The sequence below is a fragment of the Cystoisospora suis genome (genome assembly GCF_002600585.1).
Source record: "Cystoisospora suis strain Wien I chromosome Unknown contig_526, whole genome shotgun sequence".
In the NCBI taxonomy this organism is placed as follows: Eukaryota; Apicomplexa; class Conoidasida; order Eucoccidiorida; family Sarcocystidae; genus Cystoisospora; species Cystoisospora suis.
Window position 1 is genome coordinate 15,014 of NW_027153327.1, and position 16,895 is coordinate 31,908.

Sequence of the window (16,895 nt, forward strand, 5' to 3'; positions counted from 1 at the left end):
TCTTTCTCACTCTTTCTTAGGGACGGGTGCCTCTTGTCATTTAGGTTCTCGGCATGTGTTAGGGGGGATGATTTTGCAGAGCGGCTTAACTTCAATCCATCGTGTTGGTCTTAATACAAGATTCTCTCTGCCAGGAGACATGTTCTGCAATATCGATAAGATCAGTAAAGTGACTTGTCCTGTCTTTATCATCCATGGAACGAAAGACGAAATTGTCCCTGTACATCACGGCATGGTAAGAAAGGAGAAAATCTCAAAACACACATGTACATGCATACACCTCAGGCTTCTCCTCACACCTCTTCTTTCTCATCGTTCAGATCTTTACTACTACTACTACTACCACTACTGCTCCATACATGACTTACGAGAATATCACCTGTCCTACTACTACTACTACTAGACGCTTATGACTCTTGGCGGGGGGCTTCTCTTATGACAAGAACTCTCAGGGTCTCTCTTATTCTCTCGGCGTCTCTTTCTTGCCTCTTCTCAAGTGCATGCGTAGAGTAGACAATTCCTCACGAGAGCGGGAGACACAACGTTCTTCAGTAACGATGGCCCTAGTCAAACACTCAGCTCTTCTTTTTTCTTCCAGCTCCCTTTCCGACTGTATCTATCTACCTGTTCATCTATCTTCAATCTATCTATCTATCTGTCTTTACTCTGTCTATCTTTAATGTATCTGTATACGATATCTTTCTTTCTTTATTTATGTGTGTGTAGGAGTTGTATAACAAATGCAAGCTGAGTGTGACGCCTTACTGGATAGAGGGGGGCGGTCATAATAATTTGGAGCTTCTAGGCAGAAGGGAATTCTATGAAAACGTCGCTCGCTTTCTTAAGTTCGTTCGCTCACGAGGAGGTGGAGGAGGGACGACTTCTACTCTCACAGGAGGGGCATCGTCAGCCCCCCCTCGTCATTCAGATTCTTCTCTTACCTCAGCTGCTCTGCGATCCTACAAATCCAATGCAACCCTTGGCGCAGCCTGAAGATGAAGAAAAAGAAGATACAGAAAGGGAGAGAAAGAGACAGGGAGAAAGAAAAGAGGAAGATGCATGGAGAGATGAAAGAGAGAGAGACAGACACGAAGGAGGGGGGGATAGAAAGATAGAATGAAAGGTAGATAATAGATAGATCGTGAGATAGAGAGGGAGAGAAAGAGAGAGAGTAAGATGGGGGAGATCGTGGTCAAAGGATAGCATTGTACGAGTAGCAGTAGAAGTGGTAGTATGAGAAGCCTTGACGTGTGAGGGTGTAGAAGAAAAGATGCATATAATACAGAAGAAGAAGAAAAGCTTGTCGATGTACAAGCACACACTGTCTGTGTGATCGACCAGTCAATCATCGAAGTCGTGAGGAGAGCTGCACGTCGTAGATACATAGATACATACATCATATAGACATAGATCGATTGAAACATAACGACCTTCCGTTTCTCATTCTTCCTCCTCCTCCTCCTTCTTGTCCTTCTTCTTCTCCTATTTGAAAACAACTCCCAAGGTAGGCTGGGGGGGAGTTGCAGTCATTAGTTGATTTATATCCCCATTTCTCTCTTCATGCCTAGGCGTTAGCATCGTGAGTCTAAGGCCTAGTGTATCTAGATCTAGATACGTCTCATAAGAAAAGAAGAAGAAGAAAGACCTTCTTCATCTGAAGCAGGCGCTTTGTCACTCTCTCTCTCTCTCCTCACGCATATAGCAGCTACACAACTCTCTCTCTCGCTCTATGTATCTCTCTCGTACGGAGTTGCTTTGGCTGGTGTTTCCTTCTCTTTCTTGTGTTTCGAGAAGTCGAAAGACTTCTTTAAGAAGATCTTTGTAAATCGAGTGAAGGAGGATCGCGATCATCGGGAGGCTCAAGAAATCGAATCTTTCTGTCTTTCTCTCTCTCTCTCCAAGCATGTAAGAGAGGTTCGGGTAAGGGGTGTATGCTAGGAAGTCACCTTGTGTCTGTTCATTCCTCTTATTCACGCATTCATCTTGCATCTTTCTCGTGAGGCAAGAAAGAGAGAAGAAGGCTATATGAAGAGAAGGAATGAGAAAGGAAGGGGAGCGAGAAAGAAGAAGAATAGACACCTCAACTTGTGAGTTTTTCCGTTCATTTAAGGCAAAGAGAAACATCAATGATATCTATCTATCTATCTTTCATCTATCTATCTTTAATCTATCTATCTATCTTGAAGATCTTATATTCAAGTAGTCTAACAATGGCAGTAGCAATCATCGGGCCTCCCCGAGAGAAGAGACGTATCGCGGCCGTATTGGTCTTTTTCTTCTTTTTCTTCTACAAGACGATAAGGAAAGAATTTAGAGAGATCTTGTAGAAGGTTCTTGATGTAGGCGAGGGGGTCGCGATATATATATATATATATATTAATCTCAATCATTCAATGAATGATACAGGGTGTATGTACACACCTTTTCTTTCTTTTTATGAAACATTCTTCCACCATTTGTCAATGCATGCATGCATGATGCGTGGTGCATGCACATATTTGTTGTCGTAGTAGTAGGTGTAGTAGGTGTGGATGTAGTTTTTTCATTCATTCATTCACAGGGAAGAAAAGAGAAAAGAATTACAAGGAAAACGTCTTTCTCTTGTTCTCTTGTTGGTGTGACACCTCCGGCCATCCGTTGAAGTGTGGTAAAGGAGAAAGAAAGAAAGAGAAGGAAATGAGAGATGAAGAGAACAAGAAGGAGGAGAAAAGAAACAAGCTCAGCTCGAAAGAGATGAGAGAGAAGAAGAAGAAAGATGAAGGGAGTCCATAAAACTTTTCATAAACTATGTTTTTCTTTCATCTTCTTCTTCGACAATGCTAAGAATAGTGATCTTCTCTCTACTTTTTCGTTCATTTCTGCAGCAAGACTTAGAAAGGTATCTAGTGATATATAGGGCGGGAAAGCCTTTGTTGTCCTTTCTTTCTTTCTTTCTGTTCACGTTTTTTTGTTCCGCTCTTCCCCCCTTTTTTTCTCTTCTTCTTCTTCATGCACGTCATTGTCGTGATGCCGATCTTCTTCTTCGTCTTTGGATTTTTAAAGAGACAAAAAGAACAAGCGCATGCATTCATCTTGCTCCTTCTATTTGCGTGTCATAGGTGTCAGACACACATCATCCATTCCTTCTCTTGTTAATGAACTCAGACGGGCACTTCTCTCTCCTTCACCACACAGAGAGACAGAGACAAAGACAGGCAGGCATGCACTCTTCTTTGAAATAGATAGAAATAGAACCCAGATACATAGAAAGACAGGCAGAGTCAAGATAGGTTTAAATGGATGGAGTAGAGATAGGACACTCCCTCCTCTCTTCTTCTGGAGGTCTGCATGACTAGATAAGACACAGGATAAGAGGTAGGGTTGTGCTCTTCGTTTCTTTCAAGATAAGTAGTAGGGTGTCGAAGAGATAGAAATCTAGATAAGGTGTATAAGAGATAGAAACCGATCTCTCCTTGTCAGGGGGCAGTCACATGCCGTTCAAACACACCTGCAGCGACAACTATTCTAGTAGGAATCTCACTCTTCTTCTTCCTCTCTCGACGTCGCTCTCCTCTGCAATACAAAAAATCAAGAGGTATGATACCCATTCTTTATCTATCTATCTATCTTTAATCTATCTTTATCTATCTATCTTTTCCTCTCTCTTAATCAGAAAGCCACATCACCCAGTCCTTTCCTTCCCCCTTTCAGAGTCTCCATCGCTATTCTACGCCCCTTGCACTCCCTCTATCTCTTCAATCTAGTCTTACATGAGAAAAGCATAACAAATGAATTTACTCTTCATCCACCAAAAGATCTCTATCTACCCACAGAAGAATTCTCTTCACATCTTCCTAGCCTTGTACACCGAAAATCTGTCATCCTTTAAGGCGGTTCTCGTCAAGCCAACCGAACGAACGACCACGACCCCCCCGTTCTCCCGCCCTAAGAGCTTAGACCTTTCAACTCTAAGAAAAGGGAAGCAACGAGCCCCACCTTTACAAGTACTACTCCTGGCGCGATCTCATAAAGACGCTTTGCATCTCCTCACTCACTCACGGGCTCCTTGTCTGAATTAAGTGAGAGAGAGAGAGATAGACCAAAGCAACAGCGACAACCTCTATCAGCCTAAGGGGGGAGGAGATTAAGACTTCTAGACGAGAGATTAAGAGGCACTTGAAAAAGAGAGAAGGTCTTATTCTTCTTCACTAGGGTTCCTAGTCATGATAGAAGTATAATCCCCTACGGCGACTCCTCCTCCTAATGCTGTCTTTTGATCTTTTTCTCAACAGGCATGTTCCCTCTCTCTCTTTCTCCTCCTTTACTTTCTCTCTTTAGCTCAGTCATCTAGGCAACTTGAGAAGCTTTAAGACACATGACCACATCTCCTCATAGCAAGCTTTTTAGCGAGCTTAAAGTGTCCTTATTCTCTTACCCACGAGTTGCCATCAGCGTTATTTCATAGGAGTAAAAGGTGTGAGAGAAGTCGCTATCTCCACGAAACAAAGGTAGGCGGAGCTGGAGAAGGATAGAAGCGTCTTTAAGATCTACAAAGATAACAAGATCCTTCTTCTTCTTCTTCTTCTTTGCTCCTTTCTCAACCTCCCAACTAAATAGTACCATCTTACATCACTCACATTCTCACCTTCGAGGTTTAGCTCTACAACGAGTAGACCGAAGTGAAAAGAAAAAGAGAGAGAAGAGGAAGTAATTTCAGTACAGAGAGGCTCATGCATATCTCGAAGATATGACGGGCGACAGTAGTAGGGATAGGAGGCGAAGAACGAGCTATGAGGTATGTATCTTCTTCTTCTTTCTTTGAGAGGTCATGAAGATTTCAAGTAGATGGATTTCTTGCACGATAGAAAGACACTTCATATGTATCTAGAGATATCTACAAGAAGCTCTCGGTTTGCATCTATGTATGGACTTGGATAGAACTCTCTATGAAGACATAGAAGAAGAAGAGGAGACATGAAATGCAACCCAAACTGTGTGTGATGTATCGTAACAGGTAAAAGAAGAGTAGTAGGAATGAAGAGAGGATGGACTATTCGATGCATGCGCTATCAATAGAACCTCTCATACACACTCAGTTAGATACACGTTCAAGACAGAAGGAGGGGGGCTGTACGTATCATACCTCCGAGCTGAGAGAAAGAAAGAGGTAGAAAGAAAGAAAGGAAGAAAGAGGTGGAAAGAAAGAAAGGAAGAAAGAGGTAGAAAGAAAGAAAGGAAGAAAGAGGTGGAAAGAAAGAAAGAAAGGAAGGGTGTGTTTTGATTTTTCTCATCTTCATCTATGTTGATTCACTCGAGAGTCTCGTCTCCACACATGACTGTTCACAACGTCTTTGAGAAACAAAGCCAATGCCACCACTAGTACTAATACTACGACTACTAGTCCTTCTCACTTTCTCTACCTCTTCCCAGGGCAGCCCTGCAGATGTACAAGACATATATATACACACATATATATATATATATGGATATGCATTCACATAGTCAGAGGCAGCAGTTAGCAATTTGAACTCATATATGTATATGTATCTCTATATATTATCTATGATGTGTATGTATCTCAATATTTTACCTATATGTATGTCTATATATTATCTTTCTATATGCAAGAGTTGAAGGGATTTCTAAAATCTAGTTCACGTTTGACTGAATGAAGGAAAGAACATTTTCATCATTCTCTCATTCCTTTCTTTCTTTCTTTCTTTCTCTCTTCCTCCCTTCTTTCTCTATCTTCAGAGAAGTGCTTGTAGAGAAAGACATTACAGCCTTCTCTGCCTATCAGATTCTATAGGAGACACTCCCCCCTTATCGGAGTGTAGAGCAGTAGCCGCTCCCGAGAGTTATTTGTGAAGGTCCAGGCTCTACGTATAACGCTCTTAAAATGACTCTTCTCCCATACATGCCCTAGCTATCATGATCTCCACGTTCTTCATGCCTGCTCTCTAGGAGAGATAGGGTAGTAATTTCTTTCTTTCTGTTTCTTTCTCTCTCTCTTCGGGATGACGGAGATTTTCTCTTAGATTCAGAAAGAGACGGAAAGACGTGAGAGAGCTTGAAGTGAAGAAAGACGTAAGGAGGAGAAGAAGCTCTGTAGATCAACGTCATACGTAGGGTTTCTAGCTTGTTTACCCACACACTTCACCTGGTCCTTCTTTTTGACAAGACAGAGAAAGAGAGCAAGAAGAGATAGAGAGAAAGAGAGAAGAAGAGATAGATAGAGAGAGAAAGAAAGAGATAGAGAGAAAGAGAGAGAGAGAGAAAGAGAGAAAGAAAGAGAGAGAGAGAGAAAGAGAGAGAGAGAGAAAGAGAGAAAGAAAGAGATAGAGAGAAAGGGAGGGAAAGCGCAGTGAGAATGTAACTAGATGACGTGCCTCACCTGGAGTGGTTGGGGTGTATGTACAGACACCCGGGGGTTGAGTTGAGTGACAAAAAAAGAGGAAACAGGAGCAATGAATCACTTCTCATTCTATATCAATGCTCATCAAATGCATATATATACATATATACATATATAGATAGATAGATAACTTATACATATATGCATATGTATACATACATATATGAGCTGCCTTTAATCATGAGAGAGATGTTAATTTCTCTCACTCTCTCTCTTTCTATTGACATTCCTCTATAGGCCGAAACCCCAGAATGGATCTTCATAATTATATTCATCTCTATCGGTTTTTCTACGATTCTTCTTCTTCTTCTTGTCATCTATACCATCTGCTGAGCTCTGCCGGTCTTTTCTATCTTGCCTATTCTCCTCTTCTTCCCCTTCTCTCATAACTGAACTCATTCTTTCATCTCCCTTGCTGTCTCTCTCTTCTTCTCGGGTGTCACTCCAACGTTCTGCTGTATCTTCATCGCCATTTTCCTTCTCTTCAGCTTCTTCTACATACATGTTCTCTCTCGTTCCTTTCGCACTGCATGCCTCACATATGAATCTCCAGACCTCCGCGATTCCTTGACCTGTCGCTGCTGATGTGAGGATGACCTCTATACGTCCTTCTTCTTCTTCTTCTTCTGCTTGACCTTCTCTTGAGATATTTCTTTTACTTAGCGAGGATGCTTGAAAAGTTTCCAAGCCTCGAAGGTGATATATCTCAGCTCTTTCCTTCTTTTCTTCTTCTTCTTGGCGAATTTTCTCTCCTTCTTGTCCTTCTAAGCCATGTAAGACACCGACACGTTTATCTGATGAAGCTAGTGTATATAACTCAGGTGTATGTACACCCGATGGAAGAGGCGCACCAACACCCTCACTAGAGACAACCGTCCCATCACCCCTTCTACCTTCCGCAATCTTCTCCTCATTCTCTCCTCTCTCTCTTGAACCTGCTTCTCCCTTCTTTTCTTCTAAGCCTCGCTCTTGTTCTTTTTCTTCTTCTTCTTCCTGTTGGTATTTCGTAGATTTATCATTGTCAGAAGAAGTTCTTGCAGCGGCAAGAAGAGCAGGAGAGACATACTGATGTCTCTCAACGACCTTAGGCTCTGGCCGGAGAGCTTTAAACCGTTGCATGCAAGAGGGTAGAGAAAGAAGCTTCGGATAGAAAGAGAACTGATCTACTAAGTTCTGGAAAGAAATGCCACAAGAGACAAACCCCGCAGAAATCGTCTCTCGTGAACGCATGAATGAAGAATGAGAATCTTGCACAAGAGGGAGACACACAGAGGCACTAGAAGCGAAGCTAAGAGGGCAAAAAGAGGAAAAACGTCACCCATAGTCGAGTATGTATCGACAAGTGTCAATACGTCAGGAGCAAGAAGAACACTCTGTCTTTCCCTGTTAAAGTTGTGGTGGCTGGATGTACATAGATACAGCCCTTGCTTGTTCTCCTCGGCGAAGAAGTTGGAGAGATATACATACATAGATACATCCGTCTAAACACCCCAAGATCTAGATAGATAAAGCCATGCGTACACCTTCATTCGAGTGAAGATTCCTTACAGGTATATCTCTCTATCTCTCTCTAGAGAATCCTATCATAGAGATTCTACGTGTCAAACCGTGAAGGGGATATGCTTGGCTGATATAAATACATACACGGCTTATACTCTAAAACTCACAAAGTCACACATGTCGATCTGAGATAGAAGACCTCTCGTGTGAGCTAGAAAGCTTCCTCTTCCTCTCCCCTCTCCGTACATGCATGCACAGCGGTACGGAAAAAAGAACGATGTGCGAATGAAGAGGCAAAAGAGAGAGAGAGACAGAGAGAGAGAAAGAGAGAGAGAAAGAGATAAAGAAGAGCTCGAGTGTAAAACTATGATATGGGACTGTTGAATCGAACCAGAAGCAGGAAGTAGAGATCTCTTCTTTATGCCCTCGTAGTATTCCTGCCTATCAGTGAAGGAGCTAAGCCCTCGTACTTTTCTTAGAGATACGGGACGGAAAGAAGAAAATCTACTGGAAGAGATTTCATGCAGACGACCAGCACCCAAGAGGGAAGACCTTCATACATAGAGTTGATGACACTATAGGAGACACTCCCTATACTTTGCTTCTCCCTATATCGCTATTGCATCTAGATACAGGCACGGACACGCTCTCTTAAGAAAGGTATATACCTAGATAGATGTGTGTGGGGCTGAAGGCCTCTATGTCACCTACATCGGTAGGTAGGGGGGGGGTCTACATAGAGATGATAGCTCGGCAAAACTTCTATCCTCCTCTCTTCTTCTCCTCCTCCTCTCCTCCCATCCTCTCTTCATCCATGTGCCTACATCTCTCTTTCCCTCTAGATCTCTCTGTAGAAGAAGGTGGAAGTTCATGTGCTACGAGCTAGAATAAGCAGAAGAGACATACCTCGAAGTGTTGTCGGTTCATTTTATCGGCCTTCGTGACGACCAGGAGAGTAGGAATTTCTTGTTCTATGAGCCACGCAAGAAGATCAGCATCGAGATCACGCAAGCCGATTCTTCCATCGACAAGAAGGAGAAACAAACGGAGCTCGTTTCTCTTCTCCACATACAGTCGGACGTTCTTACTTAACTCTTTCCCATGATCTTTTGAGAGACCTTTAGTAGTACCATACCCCGGGAGATCTGCAAGCACTAAGACGCCTCTCCGCTGGGATGCTTGTCGAAGCTGTCTCCGTCTCCTCATCATCATCTTCTTCTTCTCTTCTTCTTCTTTCGTCTCGAGATGTGGAGATCTCTGCGAAAAGACTGTTCTCCCTTCTCTCACCACCTCACTCTTTGTGTTTTTTTTCTTCTTCTTCTTGCTGGTAGAGATGATCTGCATTCTTCTTTTCCTTCTTTTCCTCGCTCTTGAAGAAGAAGAAGAGATCGCGGGCAAACTGCGCGTCCATACTTGATAGAGATTGATACTGCGAGTACTTCCAGGTCTCTTAGATACACGCGCTTGATCAAAGAGTCTCTTCTGCGATGACAAGACCGTCTCACTCCCCCTTCCTCGATGACGAATTCGGGTGTATGTACACATGGCATTTAATAGCGAGGATTTGCCTACATTGCTACGACCTAAAAGAGCAACTTCTGGTAAACCCAAGCAAGGAAGAAGAAGACGTTCGAGAAGTTTTGACCGAAGGGAGAGTCGAGTTGATAAAGAAGAAGAAGAGAACGATGAAGTCGTCAACTCACGCTGATCACTTTCTTCTTCTTCTTCTTTTCCTTCTCTCTCTTCTTCTTCGTCGTCGTCGTCGTGATCTTCTTCTTTCTCTTCTTTTCCTGTATATGGATCTCTCCCTGGAGAATAATGAAGAGTATCTCGAGGTGGAATATGAATAACCTGTTCACCTTCTCGAGTATATTCACCCTCGTCTTCGCCTTCTGTTCCTTCACTCCGAGCTTTATCTTGTGAAGCGATCCAGGCAGCCCGTCTCTCCTTAGCTGTCCATACACTCGAATCAGAGAGCTCCATACGACGGTCTCTGTCTTTTGAAGGCTTCTTCTTTCTCTTGTCATGTTGATAGCTCTTCATCTTCTCACTTGCTTCGCCTTGTCTGAGAGAGAGAGACTTCTCTAAGTCAGAAGGGATAGCAAAAGATCCGAGAAATGTAGTTCCTCCAATTATCGATGGATGGATCTTCTCGCAGATCTTCACTCTTGAACCTCCTCTTAAGATTCCTATCGCTGCATGCAACGGCATACCTATAGGGGGAGGAGAAGAAAAATGAGGAAGAGGAAAAGGAGAAGAAGAAAGAAGAGAAGAAGGAAATGAAGAAGAAAGAGACGAAGAAGAGAGAGAAGAAGAAGAAGATTTCTCCTTCTTCGAGACGATCGGAGATTCTGTGTGAAGAAGAGGAGAAATTCTCTTGGCCTTCTCCTCTTCTTTCCCTTTGATAGGTTTCCCTTTCTTCTTCGTTCGAGAAGAAGGACAAGAAGAAGAAGAAGGTGCTAGAGGACGAGGTAAAGGAAGATGCGGATTTCTTCGTACCTGCGTTGTATGGAAGGCTTTTCTTCTTCTTTTTTGCGTAGCCATCTTTCCTTTCTCCTCAGACGAACTCTTCCTCTTCTTCTTCTTCTTGGGTGAAGTTTGGGTAGCGCGTCCATTTCCTTTCTTCTGCTTCTTTCTCTTCTTTTCTTTATTGAGAGGTGATCTGGTTTGAACGGGTGAGGCAAGCCCAGCTATGGAATGCATAGGAGAAAGACGCTGGCTATTCGAGCTAGCTAAAGAAGAAGAAGAGCGAGAGAGAGAGAAAGACGAAGAAGAAGAAGGAGGGCGATCCGGCCGAAGAAGAAGAGAAGAAGAAACAGAAGAAACAGAAGAAGAAGAGGTAAAAGAAGAAGAGTGGCTACCTGAGAAAGATGAAGAAAGAGAAGAGGAGAGAGGAGACCTTGTCGATGTGAGAGGAGAATGAAAAGAACGATGAGAGAAGCTGAGAGAAGACTGTTTCGTCGACAAGAAATCTATCTTCTTAAAGAAAGAGCTGAAGAAAGCATTCTTGTCTCCGAAAGAAGAGAGAAATGGATTGACAAGAGAAGAAGAAGAAAGAGAAGCCTGGAGAGTTTGACTGAGGTGAGAAGAAGAAGAAGAGCAGGGAGGCTGGAAGGGAGAGAAAGAAGACGGAGAGAAGAGAGGAAGAGAAGATGGGAGGAGATTCTGTCTCACCACCTCGTGCATCAAGAAACATCGAAAGGGAAGAGTGTAGTAACGAATCTTCTTGCTCTTCTTCTTTGTCTCTCCATCTTTTCTTCTTCTTTTTCTTCTTCTTTCTTCTTCTTCTTCTTGAGCTCTCTTTAGACAAGGTTGAAGGCTCCTCTTGTGTAAGCTAAGAAGAGAAGGAGAGAGAAATCTGAAAGAAACATCCCCATGCCCTCTTCGGGTCGCATGAGTATAGTGAAGATGTGTAGCAGAAAGAAAGAGAAGAAGAAGCAGAAGGGGAAGAAAACGAAGAAGAATAAGAAGAAAGAAAGAAGATGAAGAGAGAAGTGAGAAGAAGAGAGGAAGAGTATGTGAAACAGAAAGAAGAGAGAAGAGGAGACGAACAAAAGGGAGATGAAGAAGAAGAAGAGGAAGATGGAAAAGGGGTAAGAGAGAAGAAGAAAAAGAAGGAAAGGAGAGAAGAAAGAGAAGGCCGGGGGAATAGAGAGAAAAGATGAAGCTGATCAAATTCATGACAGAGAGAGGCGCACTCTGTGAAAAGAAAAAGAAGAAGAAAGAAGAGGCAAGAGGAGATCTACAACAAGAGGAAGAAGAAGAGAGAAGCTGAGAAAATTAGAGAGTGAATGGAGAAGTAAAGAGAGATAGAAAGAAAAGGAGAAGAAGATGCTGAGAGAAAGAGGGTGACAGTTCCTCTCGATAAAGACAGGAAGAAGGAAAGACTTGATACGCACGCTTACGATATGTTTCTCTTTCTTCTCTTTTTCCCTCGTTCTTGCTTTCTTTTCGTTTCTTTCTCTTTCATTCTTTCCTCCCCCTCCTTTCTTTCTTTGTCTGGGTCATCAATCAGTCATGTATCAAAAGATTTCTTTCGCTTTCCCTCTCTCTGCAGAAGGGTTTCTATCTCTAGCTGGGTCTTCATGTATATATATATATATATATGAAGAGAGAGAGAGAAAGACATCTCCATACACACGTGTATACATCCCTCTGGCGCTATATCTATCATGAGTCTAGCTACATATATCTCTGTATCATATGTGTGTATGTATCGAATAGACGATAGATCATCTCCATAGAAGAGTTTGATAAGATACTTCAAGAGATGCTAGCCTAGCACTCCTAAATAGAGAGCTCGACCGATCAATGCACACGATCCACCATGGAAACAGAGAAGAGAAAGAAAGAAAGACGCAAACATCCACTTGTCTTGTCTTCTACTCCCTGAGTGTGTTGCACACTCTCCCATCTTTCAGCCAAGAGAAAGATCAATGGATTTCCCAAATCTCTTTTCAAGGACAGCATCGATTCCCTATCTCCCCTCTGAGAGAATCGATTGTCTCTCTGTCTCTTCTGTCCGTCGCTTTCTGTTTCCTCCTTCAGACTCGCACATTCAGTCCCTCTCTCTCACGTCTGCTTGCATGCACCCCTTTCGTGCATGCATGCATGCAAGCAGAAAACAAATCCTAAGCATCTACAAGACAATCGATGAAGAAGAGAAACTAAGAGAGAGAGAGAGAGAGAAGGAAAGATCAAACAAGTGCAGAAGGAGCAGCTCGCTGCATAAGACTGACCTTAGCAAATTACTTCTCTTTTTTCTTTCTTTCTTTCTTCAGAAAGAAACGCGAAGAAAGGGTCTGAATGACAACGCAAATAGCAAGAGAAGTTCTTTGCCTTAGTGTTGAATCTCCAATTAAACAGCGCGAATTGACTCCTTACTTTTCTATTCTCTTCATTCCTTGAAGGAGAAGGATGAAGGGACTGAAGAAAGAAATTCCCTTCTCCTGTCAGTCTGACCTTCCCGGGTTTCTTGCAGTACCATCGAGGACCTGAGAGATCAAGATAGGAGAAAAGCTTTCTTTCTTTCTTTCTTTCTTTTATCTCCATCTATACTTTTCCTTTGTGTGCCAGGAATGCATCTTTTCTTTTTCTCCGGCAGGATTGAGGTGTATCGACATCTCATAGTTTGCACTGAGGTCTGGTGTATAAACACCTCAGTCGCTGGTCGTCTTGGAAGGAGAGAAGAAGGATCGAGTTCTTCTTCTTTTTCTCGACTTTGAAGAGGGCGAGAAGAAAGACAGGGAGAAAGCAAGAAAGAATGGACGAAAGAGAAGAAAGAAGCAGAAGGGAGAAGAAGACAGAAGTCAAAATGAAGGAATAGAAGAAGAAGAAGATCTCACACGTTCCTCTTTCTTCTTCATCTTCTGTCTAGAACTGAGGAAGCTTCACTTCCGTCTGCTTCTTCTTTTTCTCCTTCCTTTCTACCCTACTAAGAGAAAAGAAAAGCACAGAAGAAAATTTTCTTTGTTCCTTCTTTCTTTGCTTAAGAAGGCATCTAAGGAAGACAATGAAAAGGGAGATTTCCACTCTGTTTCCTCAGTCTTCGAAGCAGCAACTCATCTTTTCCGATTTCTTCTGAACGGACTCAGAACTTCCTGGTGTATATACACCTGGGAGATTCTTTTTCTTCTTCTTGCACCTTCCATACCTTCCTTCATTCCCTCTCCATTCTTCTCTCTTTCTCATTGACCAGGCGCCTCTTTTTGTCTTTTCTTTTCTTTTCTTCTCCCAGTCTCCTCAAGACTTTTCCAGTTCGTCTCCTCCCCTGCGTCTTTCTATATCTTTCTTGAATCTACTTATCTTCTATTAGGACACAGGAGATTTCTTTCTTTTCTTTCTTTGGAGAAGTCTTTTTCGTCTTTCTGACCACAATGTTCAAACCATCGCTTCGTTCTTCCTCTCTCCTCTCTTCAGTCTTCTCTCCTTCACGCCGCCTCTTTCTCTCTACATCTGCATCCTTCTCTTCTTCTTCTTCTTCTTCCCCTTCTCCTTCTTCTTCTCTTTCTCCTTCTCCCCCCCCCTCCTCTTCTCCCCCCCCTTCATCTTCTTCTTCGTTCTCTTATCTTGAGGAAGGGCTCTTCTGGAGTTGGTGGAGACGTCGGCGAGATCAATGGAATTCTATACCTATCTTAGCTCAGTTATCTTTCCTCTCGATCTTTATTCTCCCGCCTTTCTATCTCTTTCATCGTGTCTATTCGAATCGAGAGAAATCTCTCCTCCATAGAGATGCCATCCGAGACAAAGTCTTCATGGATCTCGCTATCGGAAATAAGTACATAGGAAGAATCCTGATCGGCTTATATTCGGATAAAGTGCCCTTAAGTACGGAGAACTTCATTCAACTATGTGAAGGCTATAGAACGCAAGATAAAGTGGTAGGGTATAGAAATACTTCGATCCACTATATCAAGAAGAATCTAAATCTGATCGGCGGAGATATCGTTGACGGGACAGGCAAGAACATGATCTCCATATATGGATCAAGGTATATGACAAGAGAAACGACAACTCTGCAGGACCTCTTCGCAAAGAGAGATTGATAGGGATATCCACATGATGGGACAACATACTCGGATATATACATGGATATCTACAAGTCTCTCTCTCTGTGGATAGAGACGTTTGTCTAGATACGTATAGAAGATTTTACTAGGTCCACCTCTACAGTATAGAGAGACACGTTTATGTCTTCAACCTCTCCCCTCTTTCCTTCTTTTCAGACATACATACTAACTAGCGCATTAATATATATATATATACATGTTGATACACAAAACATATATATATATATATATATATGAGCCGATATAGGATGAAGATGATGTGAGTCCGTGTGTATAGATAGATAGATTGAAGATAGATAGATAGATAGATTAGAGATAGATAGATAGATAGGTGAAATTTGGTAGATTAGATGCGGATGGCGAGAGAGTTGTCACTGAGTGTTCTGTTAGGCCGCATGCGAAGAAGATTCCGTCCAACTGTCTTGTGTATATACACTCGGATTCCCGTGAGAATCTTCAGTTGTTTCGATACACTTTCATCTTGATCGAGCTCTTATCTTGTTTACGTGAAGCATTCCATCTTCTCCATCTCCACAACTAAATAACTCTCTCTCTATACCTATCCATCTATATACACATGAATAGAAAAACATCTCTCTTATCTTCTTCACAGACAAATAAGCATCCTCGTGGTGTATATACACTCGAATCCGACTACGTCCCTTCTTTTTCTCTCTTCTTCGTTGGTCATCCCCCCTCAATCTTGTCTTCGCTCTCTTCTCCACCTTTCTTTCTTTCGTCTTCTTTCTTCTATTTTCTGTTCTTTCTAGCTTTCCGGATGAGAATTACGATATGGAGTTCATTCAAGACGGAGACGTCGCTATCATGAGTACGGGACCCTGCTCGAATTCTTCTCAATTTTTGATCACCTTTCAGCCTCTCCCTCCTCTTAGTCGTCACTACGTTGTCATCGGCACCATACTCAAAGGCATGAAAGTCATACGAAAGGTACGCACACGCATGCAATCCATCACGCCTCCCCTTCTCTCTCCCTTTCTCTCTCTTTTCATTCAGAGAGAAGGAAGGTCTCTTGATCTTTCCTCTGCATAGGGAGGGAGAGAGATAGGAGGGAGAAGGCTGAAGCTAGGGATGGATAGAGACTTCCATTCTTCAATTGTATCTTCTTCTCCTTCTTCGTTGTCGTGCCTTTCTTACCCCCTTTTTCATTCTTTTTCTTCCTCTCTACGTGGTCGGTATCTATTCTCACCTGGAGGGGTTTGTCTGTAGACTTGTATGGAGGTATGAGTTTAGAGTGTATATACAGCATAGGGTGTGGATTGATGAGAAGAACGTATATTCCTATGAATATGTATGTATGTATCTATGCGAGGAGGTGTATGTTTTCTATCCTTTCTGATACATCGTATATCGATCTTTAGATTAAGTCAAATTCTTCATTCTCATCTACTCCTGTCTATCTCCTCAACCGAAACCGTCGCTACGTTCGAGTCTATGAGAATCTTCCATCCCCCTTCCCGCCCTCTTCAGTCATCCATATCTATCTTTAGTCTATCTATATGTATCGATCTCTCTATCTATCTTTGATCTATTTTTTTCCCTCTATTATCTGTATGTCTCTATAATGAGACAGGGATGTAGGCGTCAGATTTCGTCTTTGGTCTTTGCTAGCTTTTAGGATGACAGAAATCCTACAGAAGTGACTGAGGCCTGTATATACAGACAGAGAGCTATCGATATCTATCTCCATCTTCTCACGTTGCGTTTTCCTCTCTCTCTATCTCTCGAGCAGAAATCTCATTCTTTCTGTTCCTTCTTTTTTCTTTCTTCTTATGTCGTTCTTTCTCCCTTATTGGTAGTATGGATGAACGTTCTTTCTATCTAAAGTTCAAGAGACATTGATAAAGGAAGAGGGGAAAGAGAGAGAGAAGTGGATGATGTGTATGTACGACGGTGTATAGACAGACAGAGAGACAGAAGAGAGTAGTCTTTGAAGGCTTTCTTTGTTTCTCTTTTCTTCTTGCGCTTTTTCCTCCTCATTTTCATCGTGCGTTTTCTTCTTCTTTTTACTTCTCTTTGCATGCACAACGCATGCAGATAGAAGAAGTCGCTGGAAGCAAATCAGGAGTCCCTTTGCAACCTGTCAGGTAACTTCACTCTCTCTTCTTCTCCTCTTTTCTCTTTCTCTTTCCTTCGGTTTTCTTTCTTTCTTCTTCTCATTGGAGAACTCGTTGAAAAGAAAGATGAGTTAAAGAAAGAAGTTCAAACAGAGGGAAAGAAAGAGAGATAACAGACATCCCTGAAAAGACAAACCTTCTTGACAAACGAGAAGTTACGGGATGCTATCTATCTATCTATCTTTAATCTATCTATCTATCATTAATCTATCTATCTATCTATCTTTAATCTATCTATCTATATCTATCTATCTTTAATCTATCTATCTATGTATGCATTATGAGTTTTGGTCTGGA

At 42.2% G+C, this 16,895-nt stretch overlaps 3 protein-coding genes across 3 annotated transcripts in view; 2 read left to right on the plus strand and 1 right to left on the minus strand.

The window, feature by feature from the left end:
* The window catches only part of CSUI_001334 (alpha beta), an 8,213-nt gene extending 5,062 nt beyond the window's left edge, over positions 1-3,151 (plus strand). Inside the window, exons 4-5 of the mRNA XM_068061540.1 lie at positions 21-235; positions 727-3,151. Coding sequence (XP_067926485.1) covers positions 21-235; positions 727-993 — 482 coding nt within the window. The 3' untranslated portion in view covers positions 994-3,151. The remainder of the gene's footprint in view (positions 1-20; positions 236-726) is intronic.
* A 3,413-nt stretch (positions 3,152-6,564) lies between these two features.
* Positions 6,565-11,080, minus strand: CSUI_001335 (gtp-binding protein; the record flags this gene model as incomplete). The annotated part of the gene is made up of 2 exons (XM_068061541.1): positions 6,565-7,567; positions 8,801-11,080. The coding sequence occupies 2 exons, from the start codon at positions 11,078-11,080 to the stop codon at positions 6,626-6,628; spliced, it is 3,222 nt and encodes a 1,073-aa protein (XP_067926486.1). The 3' UTR covers positions 6,565-6,625.
* A 1,552-nt stretch (positions 11,081-12,632) lies between these two features.
* On the plus strand, positions 12,633-16,591 carry CSUI_001336 (cyclophilin). The gene is made up of 3 exons (XM_068061542.1): positions 12,633-14,384; positions 15,234-15,411; positions 16,519-16,591. The coding sequence occupies exons 1-3, from the start codon at positions 13,771-13,773 to the stop codon at positions 16,570-16,572; spliced, it is 846 nt and encodes a 281-aa protein (XP_067926487.1). The 5' UTR covers positions 12,633-13,770; the 3' UTR covers positions 16,573-16,591.
* Positions 16,592-16,895: the final 304 nt, after the last annotated feature.